The following is a 16,387-nucleotide window of genomic DNA, read 5'->3' on the forward strand; positions in this document are numbered from 1 at the left end:
GGGAAAACAGAGTTATCGGGTATGAATAGATAGGGAATGATGACTTACGGTGACGGGGATGTGTGAAATGAAGAAACGGAAAATAGGCACTTTTGACTGAAATTAGCCTGCAAAAATCGGACATAAACATTCCCTCACCCTCTACAACACACAGACAAGGAAGGATGCCGGGTAGCAGTTGCTCCAAAGGCCGCAAAGAGGTCAAAAGCAGCAGCAAACGAGCGAGCAAGCAGATCATCAGGCCCATGAGGTGGGGGTCCCCGGCCACACCAAAGAGAGGGAGACTAGCAAACCACAAAAAAAAACAAGCCCCCCCCCCCCCCTTCCCGCTTCCCGGTTGGAGGAAGGGTTGGAAGAAGTTCCTCATGGGGGAACTAAAGGAGCTGAAAGATGAAATTGAGATCAGGCCAGCGGTCAAGGTGGCGGTCACAGAAGCGCTGGCCACCACGCAGGTGGCCCTCAAAAGGAGAGTTTAGGCCCAGGACCTGGAAAAAGCCTTAATGCACCAGAGCGACCTAATAGTCGCCCTGGAGGCAGAAATAATGAGGGACCATGAAGGGAAAGACTGAGGTCAAAGCGCCAAAACCTCAGGATAGTGGGCCTGCCAGAGGGAACCGAGAGTCAGTACCCAACAGAATAAGTGGCCCAGATGCTGGGAAATCTGGTTGGTAGGGACAGCTTCCCCAATGGACCGGCGATCGACAAGGCCCACAGGTCACTCCGGCCAAAACCCAAGTCTAGGGAGCGATGGCGATCATTGCCAAATTACACCAGTACCAAGACCGGGAGAGAATCCTGCACTGGGCGAGACAAATGAACGCCTGCAACTAAGAGGGACACAAGATCAGGATATACCAGGACATTGGGGAAGACCTGGAAAAGCGATGGGCAGAGTTCAATAAAGTGAAGGTGGCCCTGTACAGGAGCGGTTTCAAATGCTATGCCCAGCTAGATTTTGGGTCACATACCAGGGCAGGGAGCATTATTTCAGGGTCTCTGCGGACGTGGACAAGTTTGTCCAAAAGAACGGGCTGGGGAAACAGCAACAGAGACAACAATTAGGTGAACAACTGATGTGGAAAATGTAAGGACAATTTGCATGGGTCTGTACCGCCTCATTCTGAACCTGGGAACCAGAGCACAGAAAGGAGGGAGCAATGCCAGCAAAGCGCAGGAAAGGGTGAGGAACAGACAAAGGGGGGACCACACTAACCATGTGGAACAAAAGGACAAGGGGGGGGGGGGGAGATGAATGGATTTAGGCTGGCACTAAAATCCTGCCACACAAAGTAAGAAGGAACAAAATGGCACCGCAAACAGCCACTTTTGCAGAGTCCCCAAACCAAGGGACCCCGCCGGAGTGCAGGGGCTTCCCCACAGTACTGACCCATAGTTTGTGGCACTGGACAGATAGAAACCCTGGAGTGCAGGGGCCAACCTCATGGTGAGTCCAGTGAACGCGGCCATTTTAGATGGCCCCCAAAAGAAGGGGAAGCTTGGAGTGCAGGAGCACCTCCACAAGGTAAGTGTGGTTAACCCCATAAGGGGAGGGTGGGGTACAGAAACCCCCATCAGAACAGTCATCTGGAATGTATGGGGACTTAACAGCCCAGTGAAAAGATCCAGAGTCTTCACCCACATGAAAAGTATGAAACCCAACATCTATTCCTTCAAGAGACACACCTGAGGTAGAAACACCAACTGGTAGGAAAGGGATGGGTGGGACAGACTTACCATTCATGTTACAGGACGAGAGCTGGGGGAGAGGGTAAGTGGCCTTAGTGCATAGTCAGAGGATAATATTTAGCGCGATGAGGACAGTGTCTTAGACAAGGCACCGGTGGTCCTGGTGAACATCTACACTCCCAACTGGACGACACGGAATTTATAAAAAGACCATGGCGGAAACCCCCGAGACCCATAGACCAGTTATGTGGGCGGGTGCTTTTAACTGCATACAGGACCCGCTGATGGAACCCAAAACGGGGAAGACATCAAATTAGGCATTCATAGAACAGATGGGGGCAGTGGATCTGTGGAGATTCACGTACCCAGGGGAGAAGGAGTTTTCATTCTTCTCGCAGGTACACAGGGACTTCTTTGTTGTGGAGAAATCGGTGCTTCCAGGGATAATAAGAGCAGAATACTCCGTGATCGTAATCTCCAACCACGCTCCATACTGCATAGATGTGAGGTCGGAGACGGGGTTGTACTCAAAGCCCCCCATGGAGGTCGGACACAGCCCTCCTGACCGACGAGGCCTTCTGTGGGAATATAGTCACAGGCCATAGATGGGTATATTACAAACAACTAGAATGGAGAGGTCTTACACTCCACTGAAAGCTGTGATCAGAGGCCAGGTCATCGCATATAAAACACGCAGAGAGGGCGACTCGGCAACAACTGGAAGTGGACTGACGATACTCTTGGGCACCGACTGTAGAGGTTCTGGCGGAGAAGAAAAAGCTGCAAATGGAATTTAACCTACTATCCACCAGGAAAGCAGTGGACCAACTTCGCCAGACACGAGAGAAACTTCTATGAACACGGAGCGAAAGCCAGCCGCCAGCTGGCTCAATAGCTGAGAAAGCAGGCAACCACATGGCAGACTGGTAGTCGAGCTGGAAAAGGTCAACGAAGCATTCAAGCCCTTCTACCAGGGACTGTTCAGCCCCAAACCCCCCGAAGGGAACTCTGGGATGAAACAGTTCTCCAGTGGACTGGACAGGCCAGTCTTGGGGGAAGATAGGAGCAGAGGGTGGGAGAACTGCTAGAACTGGCATGGAGAGCATTAACTCCGTGCAGGTGGGGAAGGTGCCAAGAGCGGACGGGTTCTCGGCAGACTATATGCTCGCCGTCCTGCCTCTGGATGCCTCCCCACCCCTTCGCTGCTCTGAGGGCTACGGCCAGTGGCTCGATTGCAAATGCAAACAGGGACAATGAGTATTCCGGCCTCGTGCCTCTGAGCAGCCGGAAGTATTCCGAGATGGTGGTGTTTGTCTATAGACTCGCTGTGGAAGCGCTGTGCAGTAGTTTCACCCACGAGGTGAACCCTAGCCCAAACCCATGACCATCTCTGGCAAGCAACCCTCCAGTCGTTTCGCTAGGGCCTTCTCCAGGATTTTGGCAGTGAGATGTGTCTTTATGACCCGCACTCCGTCAGGTCTTTGTCTTTTTTCGGGATCAGCGATATTGAGGCCTGTGCCAGTGTGGGCAGCAGCGTCCCTCTCCACAACAAATCATTGAACATCTCCCGTAGGAGCAGGGCCGATTCTGCTGTAAATCTTTTGTCGACGTCCACCGGGAATCCGTCCAGATCCGGTGCCTTCCCCAATAGCACGGATTGAATACTCCACATGATGTCCCCCAGTTCTAGTGGTGCTTCCTGTCTCTGCCACTTTTCCAACTCGACAGCTGGTATGTCCAGCCCATCGAGAAACCATTTGATCTTTGAGTCCCCTTCCGGTGGCTCAGGGGTGTACTGCTCTCAGTAGAAAGTCACAAAGGCCTCATTGATTCTGTCTGGCGCCGTGATTAGTTTACAGTTCTTGTCCTTCACCTGCGCTGTCTCCCTCGTGGCTGCCTGCTTTCTCAGCTGGTGAGCTAGCAGGAGGCTGACCTTGTCCCCATGTTCATAAAATGATCCCCCTGTCTGCTGAAGCTGGTTCACTACTTTTCCGGTGGTGAACAGGTCAAATTCCATTTGAAGCTTTTCCTCTCCGCTAGTAGTTCTATGGTCGAGGCTGTGAAGTACATGTGATCCACATCCAATATAAAGTCGATCAGCTGGTTCCCAGCTGGCCTCTCCTTCCTGTCACTGAGTGCCCTGTATGCTATTATTTCCTCCCTTATCACCGCCTTCAGTGCCTCCCAGAATGTGCAGGGTGAGACCTCCCTATTTTGGTTGCAGGTTATATATCGATTGATGGCTTGTGACATTCTTTAACAGAACGCGTTGTTGGTGAGGCGGGCTGTGTCCAGCATCCATGGGGGCCACTGGGCCTGGCCCATCTCCAATCCTCATATCTACATAGTGTGGTGCGTGGACCGAGATTCCTATTGCAGAGTATTCCGCTCTTACTACCCCTGGAAGCACCCATTTACCAACTGCAAAAAGTCGATACGGGAATATAATTGGTGTACTTTGGAGATGAAGGAGAACTCTGTGACTGTAGCTATCCAGCTCTGAAAACGAAACTAAAACACACCCTGCAGCAAACAGCCTAAAACGAAAGCTCCACCCACACTCTGACATCACTGATGGCCGCTGACTGCCCACTGTGAACTTAGGGCCACAGGTTGTATAAGTCCCCTCCCAGAGCACCCCCCTAAGTGCCCACTGACCCAGCCGACCCATCAGTGACAGTGGGATGGGCACATTCCAGTGCAACCAGTGCCATCCTGTTGGCTGGGATAAGTGTGTGTGTATGTGGGGAGCGAAGTGTGTAAATGTGGCTGCAGCTTGTCATCCTCCAAGTGTGAATCAATCAGGGACCCGGTGAATTCCTCACTGTTTCTCATTGGAATAGATTGTGTACCACATCACGCTGATGCAAATCCCTCCACGGTCACTGAATCAGTCCAGATGAGGCGCCAATTTTGCTGTCATGGAAGTCCACAAATCCTGCCCCAGCATCTCAAGAATGGAGATTTCAGCCAATGGTCACCACAGCATTCATGGACCTCCGCAGGTCAACGTCCCCGAATCTTAGGTCAGTCTCCTCGGCACCATGATTGTGAGCTGGCTGAAGTTGGCCGAGCAAGTGTAGTTTAAGTGCTGTTCGACATTGTGAGCGGGGGTGGCTGGCGAGGCGTTATTTGTGACGAGAAGCCCGTGAGGCATCCTGAAGTGGACAAATTAATGTTGAACTGCGTTGCCAGTTTTGCTGGGAAACTCGTGGCAGTTCCTGCTCACGAAAACACTTGGAAATTTTTCCAGAAGATCGTGTCCGTTACTTTTACTATTTTTCCGACTCTCTGACTGGTTTGAAGGCATTTCCTCGAATAGTTGTTAGTTTGGGGCGAGAGTGATGGGATTTTTTTGTTACTTTGCTGTCTGATTTACTGGTTAAAAGAGCCGAAACTAAAGTTCCCACTTTTTATGCAACTGCTCAGCACATCGCCACCACCAGAAGACTAGTGTCAAGGTTTTAACAATTTAAAAATACATCCATCAGCTGTTGGCAGATGTGGGCACCAAATAAATTGCACGCTGCGCAAAGTTTTCACTCGGGTTGACATTTCTTCTTCCAAACCTGAATGGGTCACCAGGGCAGCTATTTGAACAAGCAGATTGAAACTTCAGTTTGCTTATCAGAACCCATTCGTGGTTTCTGTTTAAATCTGGACCTCTTGATTGGGTGATTTCCAGATTATTCACTGGTGGCCAGTAATTGAGTGTGTACTTGAAAGGACGACTTAGCATCTTTGTGAGATGTAATTTGCCAGGTGAGTTTTCTTACAATCAAAAGAGTAGTTCTGTGCCTCTTTTGTATTCAGCCATAATTAAATGGGACTCTCACCATTCAGTCAGACATCAGAGAGTACAAGATGCTCTGTGAATTTTATGGCTCCTGCAGCCAGCCATGTGATGACTAAGGCAACTAAATTGAAAGAGAAACTTGGTCTCAGAAGATGAGATTATGGAATGAACAACAATGATGGGTCAGTAACCCATGTTGTTTTTTGACATGTCAGCTGCAGTGCATTTTGTTTGACATTCCATGACCAACACCGCCAGAACATACAACGTGTTCATTTCCCTAATTTCTGTGATAAAAGAGAAAAATACTTTGAATAATTTGGTGGGCGAAACTCTCTAGCCCCCTGAAAAAGGTTTGGTATGTTTCATGAAACCATATTAACTAGATGGCACAAGGTCCCAATGAGCCATCTACGTTCAATGTGCCAAGTACACTTAGGAAATCATGAAACACCCTCATGACTATTGCATGCCCTGATTATTTAATTGACATCTTGAAAATAATCTCAATGTTTAGGATTTTCCAAAGTAAAAAGCCTCAGCTTCCTAGGCTCCCATACCCTTTAAACTCATTCCAAATCATACATGGTTTTGATACAAGACAATAAATTGTTTCAACTGGCAGGAGGGTTGGTAACCAGAAGACGCAGATTTTAAATAATTGGCAATAGAACCAGGGGAGAAATGAGGAGAGTTTTTTTCCCCACAAAGTAGTGAGTTATGATGATTTGGAGTGCACTGCACAGGACGACAGTGCAAGCAGATTCCAAAAGTGGAGTGGAACTCATTGGATAGCTCTTCCAAAGATCTGGCACATGGGTGATGAACCGAGTAGTCTTCCTGAAAACTTCAGTGCTCAATCTATATATAATCTTAATAATTGTCTCCTTCATCTGCAGGGTCACTGGGGGAGAGCTATTTGAAGATATTGTAGCCAGAGAATATTACAGTGAAGCAGATGCAAGGTAAGCTGTTTCATCAATCACCTTTTAGCCAGCTAAGTAAAGTCTTTGGGTTGCGCCTAAGTGTCATCTATGTTCTGCACATCAGACATCATGGCTATTTCTGCATACTCAGAATACATTTCTGATGTAACCCTATCAATTATACACACTACAGGGGGAATTTTCACTTAATGCAGGCTGAAAGCTGATTGGCCACCTTTTTGATATCCAGCAGATGGAAATCAGGCAAGGTGTCAAATGGGCAGTCAGTCCAGCAAAAGGGAAAATGCTGCCAAGGTAACACCTTCAGAGCACTGTGCACATGGCTCAGAAACTTCCATCTGGCTGCACCCTGCTTGCTTTTTTGCTTTCCTGGTTTGAGTCCCAGGTGAGTTTCATGGTTCACCGTTCTACCCCTTGCACCTCTTCAAATAGCTTGAATGCCTTGACACTTAATGGTCTGCCCAGAGAGAATCACTAGTTACAGTGTGAGTTACAAGACGGGAAAGGTAAAGAGCAGTCCGGCGAGTAGAAGCATAAGAAACCGAGAGTGAGACTGAACCAAACTCAGTTAGAAATTTCAGCATATAAGGAGCCCCTCCAGCCCATTGGACATTCCAAAGTACAAACTCCGCAACAGATCTATCTTTAGTCAATAGCATCAGCCATTTGTAAGAATGAACTATTTATTTTCTTTTGACTTCAAATGAAAACGAATCTTCTGAACTCCCTATTTATGGTTCTAATTAATTTTAAATTTGTGACCCCATCCCTCCACTACCTTGTGACTCCATCAATCATTGGTATTGGAGGTTGTCTGCGCTCCGTACTGGCTGAAGCCAGGAGAGGTAAGACACTGCAATGAGTTCAAGTCCAATTTCAGCATAAGCGGTGGGTCTTAATCCCAAATCTGGCATCAATTGAACAATGCACAATCTGTCCAATAAAAGTGGATCAATTAGACTTGATTGGGTGAAGTTTCATTCAGCAGAGTGCTTCTTTCACCTTATTTTCTGTCCTAAGTCAAGTATTCCACTGAGTTATAGCAGTCATCTCCACAGTGAAAACTCTGTTGGATTCCCACTTGTTTCTTCAATCCCTGCCCCCGAGAGTTGCTTTTCTGCTGTCAGCTACCAACAGAATTTTGGGATAAATCAGCTGTCATTACTGCCACTGAATGGTGGGGTTCATCACTGAGCTCAGTCGGGCCATAACATCCCTTATCTGGTGTTTGGAAAGAGGTAATGTAGCAACCTGTAATTGTCAGTTTTCCTGAATCAACCAGAAATATCTCAATTGGAGATGGTGTAGATGAGATGAACAAGCACCCACCACATATTGCTGGGTCCCATCACTGAACTACTTCACTCCAGTTTTCACATTCCCACCGGACAGCGTAATGTAAGCTCAGTGATCCTTATCAAAGTTTGTTTCATTTACTGTCTTAATCACAGTGATCATTGCAACAGATCTGATGTGTGAGCACTGAGAAGGATGCCTGCTGTTGGTCATAACTGTTACAAAAGTTTCCACCAAATCTCAATTTACACAACCTTGTGTTCTCATTGAAGTGAGACCCACATTGATGTTAGAATCTTACAACTGGCTGTGGCCAGTAGCAGAAAGAAACAAAGAACATTGTTGCACAGGAACAGGCCCTTCGGCCCACCAAGCCTGCACCAATCCAGATTCCTTATTTAGACCAACTACTTATAGCCCAAACAATCTGTATCCCTCCATTCCCCATTCATGTGTCGATTAAGATAACTCTTAAACGTTGCTATTGTGCCTGCCTCCAGCACGCCATTGGCAATGCGTGCACCCACACCTTCTGCATGAAAAACTTTTCCCACACATTTCCCCTGAACTTTCCTGCTCTCACTTTGAACCTGTGCCCCCTTATAATTGAGTCTTCCACCCTGGGGAAAAAGGTTCTGACTATTCACTCTGTCTATACTTCTCGCAATTTTGTAGACTTCAATTAGGTCTCCCCTCAGCCTCCATCTTTCCAACAAAAACAATCAGAGTTTATTCAACCTCCTCATAGCTAACACCCTCCACACCAGGCAACAGCCTGGTAAACCATCTTTGCACTCTGCAAAGCATCCACATCCTTCTGGTAGTGTGGCGACCAGAACTGCGCGCAATATTCCAAATGTGGCCCAACTAAAGATTTATACAACTGTAACATGGCCTGCCAAATCTTGTACGCAATGCCCCGGCCAATGAAAGCAAGCTTCTGGCTTCTTGACCACCTTATCCACCTGCATTGCCACTTTCATGGAACTATGAAAATGAAAAAATGAAAATCGCTTATTGTCACGAGTAGGCTTCAAATGAAGTTACTGTGAAAAGCCCCTAGTCGCCACATTCCGGCGCCGGTTCGGGGAGGCTGTTACGGGAATCAAACCGTGCTGCTGGCTTGCCTTGGTCTGCTTTCAAAGCCAGCGATTTAGCCCAGTGAGCTAAACAGCCCCCCTGACCTGAAAGCTCAGATCCCTCACTCCACAGTATAAATATTTCCCACTTTCTCTTTTAGCTTTGACAAACGGTCATCTGGACTCGAAACGTTAGCTCTTTTCTCTCCCTACAGATGCTGCCGGACCTGCTGAGATTTTCCAGCATTTTCTCTTCGGGCCCAGATCCCTCTGTATGTCAGTGTTCCTAAGGGTTCTGCCATTTACTGTATAATTCACACCTGATCTGATCTTCCAAAATGCATCACCTCGCATTTATCCGATTCCAGTCTTTTGGTGAGATGGGCGGCATGGTTGCACAATGGTTACCACTGCTGTCTCACAGCACCAGGACCCAGGTTCAATTCCAGTCTCGGATCACTGTCTGTGGAGCTTATACATTCTCCCTGTGTCTGCATGGGTTTCCTCCGAGTGCTCCAGTTTCCTCCCATACTTCAAACGTGTGCGGGTTTGATGGATTGGCCATGTTAAATTGCCCTTTGGTGTCCAACAGATTAGCTTGGGTTATTGGGTTACAGAGAAAGGTGGGGATAGGTAGGGTGCTCTTTCAAAGGGTCAGTGCAGTCTCGATGGGCAGAAGGGCTTCCTGCGCAGTAGTGATTCCATGTTGTGTCATTATACAGCGTTGACTGGATAGCTATTTTCTCAAGTCCCACACAATATGGGAATATATATTTCATGCCAAGAAAAACAAAATTGGAGATGATGAAAAGCCATTATGTCTGTAGAACAAGTTGCACTTTCTTTTGTAATCTTTCATCATACAGCAGTGATCCCGTTAAAGCATGAGTTCGAAAAAAGCACAATAGTCCTGGGGGGGGGTTTGGGGTAATTGTCATGGTAGGTAAACATTTAAACAACAGCGACTGTACGCCTCAAACAGCACCAGTAAATTCATCATTTTTTTTGTTGATCACCTTAAGTAGAAACAAACAAATTGCAGCTGATATTGGAAAAAGAAATTACTCAAAACACACTACTCAGAGTCTGGGGAGAAGGTGATAGAGAGTTCCTTTGGAATTGTGATGCACTTGGTCTCCTGGTGATATGACAGAAGTTGAATTGTTGTTTGCTTGTTGGACAGGTGAGTCGAAACATTTGAGTAGAGACTGCCCGAGTTGTTGATCAGGTCTGAAAGAAAGGGTGCAAAACGTTGAAACAACCCCCCCCCCCCCCAACTTCCCCAGTTGGAAAGTTGTGGAATAACTCATTCAACTCTTTAACCTCTGTTTCTATTCATTCCAAGTTGTAACATCCTCTATTTTATTGAAGTATTCTGTTCATTCCTGAGCTCTAAATACGTACATGCCTTTCAACCCCTTAATTCTCATTGTGCCGAACTTGAGATTTGCTCCAAGGCTTTTCCAGGAGCTCAGGAGAAAGGAATATCTTTGCCCCTCTCCTACATCCTATACCCAGTTAAAGTCCACTATTTCTTTACATTTTCTCCTGTTATTATTGAGGTTTACTGAAATATGTAGGCTTTTCCCTTCTGTCTCCGGTAATCCATAAAGAAAAGGCCCCTGCTCATGGCCAACTGCAGAACAAGTTCAAAAACAAGCCCTGGACCCTTTCTCCTCAGATACTCACCTCCAGGGTGACGTGCATCCTGCATTGTCTGGAAGCATCCCATGTCTCGGTCAGGCCTTCGCAAAACAATTTTGGTTCTGAGTTTCTGATGTCTGAGCGGGCCTCATGTGTTGAGTTGGCAGATTTGGGCCTGTCCTGTGCATGTCTGGGCAGTGGATCTGGCAGGTGGCAGAATCTGAGCTGGATGGGTTGCACATGTGTGGTCCACCCACCATTCAAGGCGTTAATGGCTTCACCCCCAATCCCTACTCCATCCCAGAGTCATAGGTTTGCTATCCCTCACCAGGCTCGCAAGGCTTCACCAGCAGCCTCACGGCCAATTGTTCCTTATTTTCTTGGGACCAGTTGGTAACTTTGCTGATCTCAGAAAATAAAGGATAAAGAAATTACACGTTGGTTGTAGAAGAGAAAGGGGGTTCATCATATCAAGGCCAATCTGCCAGATGTGTTTTCATGGAGGGCTATACAGACTAAATCTGAAAAAAGTAAATGATTCTCAGCAAAAGTTAAATAACATATAAAGTCACCATTATGTTTCCATTATGATAACTAAAAGGGAAAAAGAAGGAAAGATGATTGCACCATTGTTTACCGTCCACAAGAATTTCTTGGTATAATGGACACCCACTTGAGTTAGTGCGTAGGGACTGCCATCAGTCTTAACAGGCTTCAAGACTCTGTTTAATTTCTCAGTAGTAAACTTTGGGATGCCTTTGTCTCAACCCAATGACCATATTGATCAAATAAGAATATTGGATCTTTGTTATCTGATTGAGAAACCGAGTTGTTGCAGCTTCCACCATGGTGACAACCAGTGCAAGGCTGGACAAGGAGTGGTGGCCAACTTCGATTTTGAAAACCTGCATGTCAGAGGAGGCTAACAGACATGGGAACATAAGAAATAGGAGCAAGAGTTGGACATACGGTCTGTTCTGGGGTCTGTTCTGCAATTCTGTCAGGTAACGATATGGTGGGGCAGGCAATAAACAAAGAAATAACTGATGCATGTAGAAATGGTACAGCAGTTATCATGGGGGATTTTAATCTACATGTCGATTGGTTTAACCAGGTCGGGCAAGGCAACCTTGAGGAGGAGTTTATAGAATGTATGCGCGATAGTTTCCTAGAACAGTATGTAATGGAACCTACGAGGGAACAAGCGGTCCTAGATCTTGTCCTGTGTAATGAGACAGGATTGATTCATGATCTCATAGTTAGGGATCCTCTCGGAAGGAGCGATCACAATATGGTGGAATTTAGAATACAGATGGAGGGTGAGAAAGTAAAATCAAATACTAGTGTTTTGTGTTTAAATAAAGGAGATTACAAGGGGATGAGAGAAGAACTAGCTAAGGTAGACTGGGAGCTAAGACTTTATGGTGGAACAGTTGAGGAACAGTGGAGAACCTTCCAAGCGATTTTTCACAGTGCTCAGCAAAGGTTTATACCAACAAAAAGGAAGGACGGATGAAAGAGGGAAAATCGACCGTGGATATCTAAGGAAATAAGGGAGAGTATCAAATTGAAGGAAAAAGCATATAAAGTGGCAAAGATTGCTGGGAGATTAGAGGACTGGGAAATCTTTAGGGGGCAACAGAAAGCTACTAAAAAAGCTATAAAGAAGAGTAAGATAGAGTATGAGAGTAAACTTGCTCAGAATATAAAAACAGACAGTAAATATATAAGACAAAAAAGAGTGGCTAAGGTAAATATTGGTCCTTTAGAGGATGAGAAGGGAGTTTTAATAATGGGAAATGAGGAAATGGCTGAGGAACTGAACAGGTTTTTTGGGTCGGTCTTCACAGTGGAAGACACAAATAACATGCCAGCGACTGATAGAAATGAGGCTATGACAGGTGAGGACCTTGAGAGGATTGTTATCACTAAGGAGGGAGTGATGGGCAAGCTAATGGGGCTAAAGGTAGACAAGTCTCCTGGCCCTGATGGAATGCATCCCAGTGTGCTAAAAGAGATGGCTAGGGAAATTGCAGATGCACTAGTGATAATTTACCGAAATTCACTAGACTCTGGGGTGGTCCCGGTGGATTGGAAATTAGCAAACGTGACGCCACTGTTTAAAAAAGGAGGTAGGGAGAAAGCAGGAAATTATAGGCCAGTGAGCTTAACTTCGGTAGTAGGGAAGATGCTGGAATCTATCATCAAGGAAGAAATTGCGAGGCATCTGGATATAAATTGTCCCATTGGGCAGACGCAGCATGAGTTCATAAAGGGCAGGTCGTGCCTAACTAATTTAGTGGAATTTTTTGAGGACATTACCAGTGCAGTAGATAACGGGGAGCTGATGGATGTGGTATATCTGGATTTCCAGAAAGCCTTTGACAAGGTGCCACACAAAAGGTTGCTGCATAAGATAAAGATGCATGGCATTAAGGGTAAAGTAGTAGCATGGATAGAGGATTGGTTAATTAATAGAAAGCAAAGAGTTGGGATAAATGGGTGTTTCTCTGGTTGGCAATCAGTAGCTAGTGGTGTCCCTCAGGGATCCGTGTTGGGCCCACAATTGTTCACAATTTACATAGATGATTTGGAGTTGGGGACCAAGGGCAATGTGTCCAAGTTTGCAGATGACACTAAGATGAGTGGTAAAGCGAAAAGTGCAGAGGATACTGGAAGTCTGCAGAGTGATTTGGATAGGTTAAGTGAATGGGCTAGGGTCTGGAAGATGGAATACAATGTTGACAAATGTGAGGTTATCCATTTTGGTAGGAATAACAGCAAACGGGATTATTATTTAAACGATAAAATATTAAAGCATGCCGCTGTTCAGAGAGACTTGGGTGTGCTAGTGCATGAGTCACAGAAGGTTGGTTTACAAGTGCAACAGGTGATTAAGAAGGCAAATGGAATTTTGTCCTTCATTGCTAGAGGGATGGAGTTTAAGACTAGGGAGGTTATGTTGCAATTGTATAAGGTGTTAGTGCGGCCACACCTGGAGTATTGTGTTCAGTTTTGGTCTCCTTACTTGAGAAAGGACGTACTGGCGCTGGAGGGTGTGCAGAGGAGATTCACTAGGTTAATCCCAGAGCTGAAGGGGTTGGATTATGAGGAGAGGTTGAGTAGACTGGGACTGTACTCGTTGGAATTTAGAAGGATGAGGGGGGATCTTATAGAAACATTTAAAATTATGAAGGGAATAGATAGGATAGATGCGGGCAGGTTGTTTCCACTGGCGGGTGACAGCAGAACTAGGGGACATAGCCTCAAAATAAGGGGACTGAGTTTAGGAGGAACTTCTTCACCCAAAGGGTTGTGAATCTATGGAATTCCTTGCCCAGTGAAGCAGTTGAGGCTCCTTCATTACATGTTTTTAAGGCCGGAAAGTGGAGCTGAGTCCACAAAAGATCAGCCATGATCTAATTGAATGGCAGAGCAGGCTCGAGGGGCCAGATGGCCTACTCCTGCTCCTAGTTCTTATGTTCTTATGTAATGACTGAAATTCTACTCAACTCCACTTTCTTGCACTGTCTCCAGATACCTTGATTCCCTTGGTGCCCAAAAAATTAGCAATCCTGGAGTTGAATATACCCACGGATTAAGCATTCACAGCCAAGATAGTGAATGCCAAAGTCTCACAACACTCTGAATGAAAAATCTCCCCCTCATCTTAGTTCTGCATGGCTGACCCTGATCTTGAGACTATAAACCCTGAGTACCACACTCTCCGGGCAAGGGAAATACCCTACAGCATCTACCATCTCAGAATTTAGTACATTTCAATGAGATCACCTTGTTCTTATAAATTAGAGAGAATTTGGGCCATGGGCATGTCAGCTTGAAACAGTTGAATGAACGTTCCCAGGACAATGCTGACAAAAACAAATTAATTGGAACAGCATTTAAGAAGTGCAACAATTGTCTCTGTTCTCAGACCGTGATTCGCACACAGCCACAGAATGCTAACCGATGCTCCGTTCTTAACCCTTTCCAAAAAGATATTTCCTCGTTTTGAGGTCCATAAGACCATAACACATCGGAGCAAAATTGGGCCTTTTGGCCCATAGTGTCTGCTCCGCCATTCAATTATGGCTGATCCTCATCCCCATTCTCCTGCCTTCTCCCCATAACCCCTGATCTGCTTTGTAATCAAGAACCTATCTATCTCTGTCTTAAAGATACTCGATGCTTTGGCTTCCACAGCCTTCTGTGGCAAAACGTTTCACAGATTCACCATCCTCTTCATCTTGGTTTTAAAGGATCTTCCCTTCAGTCTGAGGGTTCTAATTTTTTCCACTAGTGGAAACATCCTCTCCACGTCCACTCTGTCTAGGCCTCTCAATATCCTGTAAGTTTCAATGAGATTCCCCCCCCCTCATCCTTCTAAACTTCAAGCATTACAGACCCAGAATCCTCATTTATGACAAGCTCTTCATTCCAGGGATCATTCTTGTGAACCTCCTCTTGACCCTTTCCAAGGCCAGCACATCCATCCTTACTCCAAATGGGGTCTGATCAGAGCCTTATACAGTCTCAGAAGTACATCCCTGCTCTTGTACTCTAGCCCTCTAGAAATGAATGCCAACATTGCATTTGCCTTCATAACTATGGACTGAACCTGTATGTTAACCTTAAGAGAATCTTGAACGAGGACTCCTCAGTCCCTTTCTGTTTGTGATTTCCAAAGCCTTTTCCCATTTAGAAAATAGTCTATGCCTCTATTCTTCCTTCCAAAGTGCAGAACCTCACACCTTTCCACATTGTATTCCATCTGCCACTTCTTTGCCCACTCTCCTTGCCTGTCCAAGTTCTTCTGCAGTCCCCCTGCTTTTCAAAACTGACTCTCTGCATACCTTTGAAGAATGCCCTCAGTTCTTTCTTCCAGATTGTTAATGTATATTAGGAAAAATTGTGGTCCCAACACTGACCCCTGAGGCACACCACTAGTCACTGGCTGCCATCCTGAAAAAGGCCCCTTTCTGGCCACTCTCTGCTTTATGCCGGTCAGCCAATCCTCTATCCATACCACTGTCCTACGCTTAACATCAGGGGCGCTTAATTTATTTAACAGTCTCTTCTGAAAATCTAAGTAGATCACATCCACTCGCTCTCCTTTGTCTAACTTCCTTGTTACCTCCTCAAAGAATTCTTACAGATTTGTCAGACATGATCTCTGCTTGATAAAGCTGCGCTGATTCAGTCCTATTTTGTCTTGGACTTCCAAGTACTCCGCAATCTCATCTTTAATAATGGACTCTAAAATCTTACCGATTACCCAAGTCAGGCAAACCGGCCTATAATTTCCCGTCTTCTGCCTCCCTCCCTTCTTAAACAGAGGTGTCCTGGGGGAAAAAACCTCAAAACAGGATATTGTGTTGATTGATCTGAATTTTGACATAAACTAGGATTTCCTCTGATATTTAAATGTAATCAAAGGCATTATAGTTGTCAAATATTAAAAATAAATTCACCTTGGTGTTGTAATGTTCCCTTTGGGAGTCACACAGAATATACATTTTAGTCAAGGATATGTGTCGTTTACCAGATTATTTTTTGATCAATTCAGGAAGTATAAAAAGCCTGCACAGACTCAGATTCGGCCTAGGATTTATGCTCCAACAGCTTTCAACTAAATGTGTTTACATAGACGCTGCATTGTTTATTTAAAGTAGAGTACTGGGAGAGATTATCTGATCTTGGTCACTGTGTGTCTGTATAATCTAACCCAGGGGAAGGAAATTCAAGCTAGTACGAATTGTGTTCACAGGATCACTGCTGTAAGGGGCTATCCACTGTGGTCACTATTTTCACTCATGCCAACTGTTGAGTTAGCAAAAAATGCTTCTTATTAGCAATGTTTAATCTTTTACTTTTGGGAATGGGTGGGGCTGAAAAGAGATCGCTCTACTCTAAGTGTCACACAGGAAAACTGACCATGT

General features: G+C 45.7%; 1 protein-coding gene across 50 annotated transcripts in view; it reads left to right on the plus strand.

Moving 5' to 3' along the window:
* Window positions 1-16,387, plus strand: part of LOC119957389 (calcium/calmodulin-dependent protein kinase type II subunit beta) — a 313,459-nt gene that overhangs the window by 146,176 nt on the left and 150,896 nt on the right. For all 50 annotated transcript variants that reach the window (XM_038785348.1, XM_038785350.1, XM_038785349.1 and 47 more), the window contains exon 5: window positions 6,382-6,447. In XM_038785348.1, the coding sequence (XP_038641276.1) occupies window positions 6,382-6,447 (66 nt within the window). The remainder of the gene's footprint in view (window positions 1-6,381; window positions 6,448-16,387) is intronic.

The sequence above is a fragment of the Scyliorhinus canicula genome, chromosome 26, assembly GCF_902713615.1.
Source record: "Scyliorhinus canicula chromosome 26, sScyCan1.1, whole genome shotgun sequence".
NCBI lineage: Eukaryota > Metazoa > Chordata > Chondrichthyes > Carcharhiniformes > Scyliorhinidae > Scyliorhinus > Scyliorhinus canicula.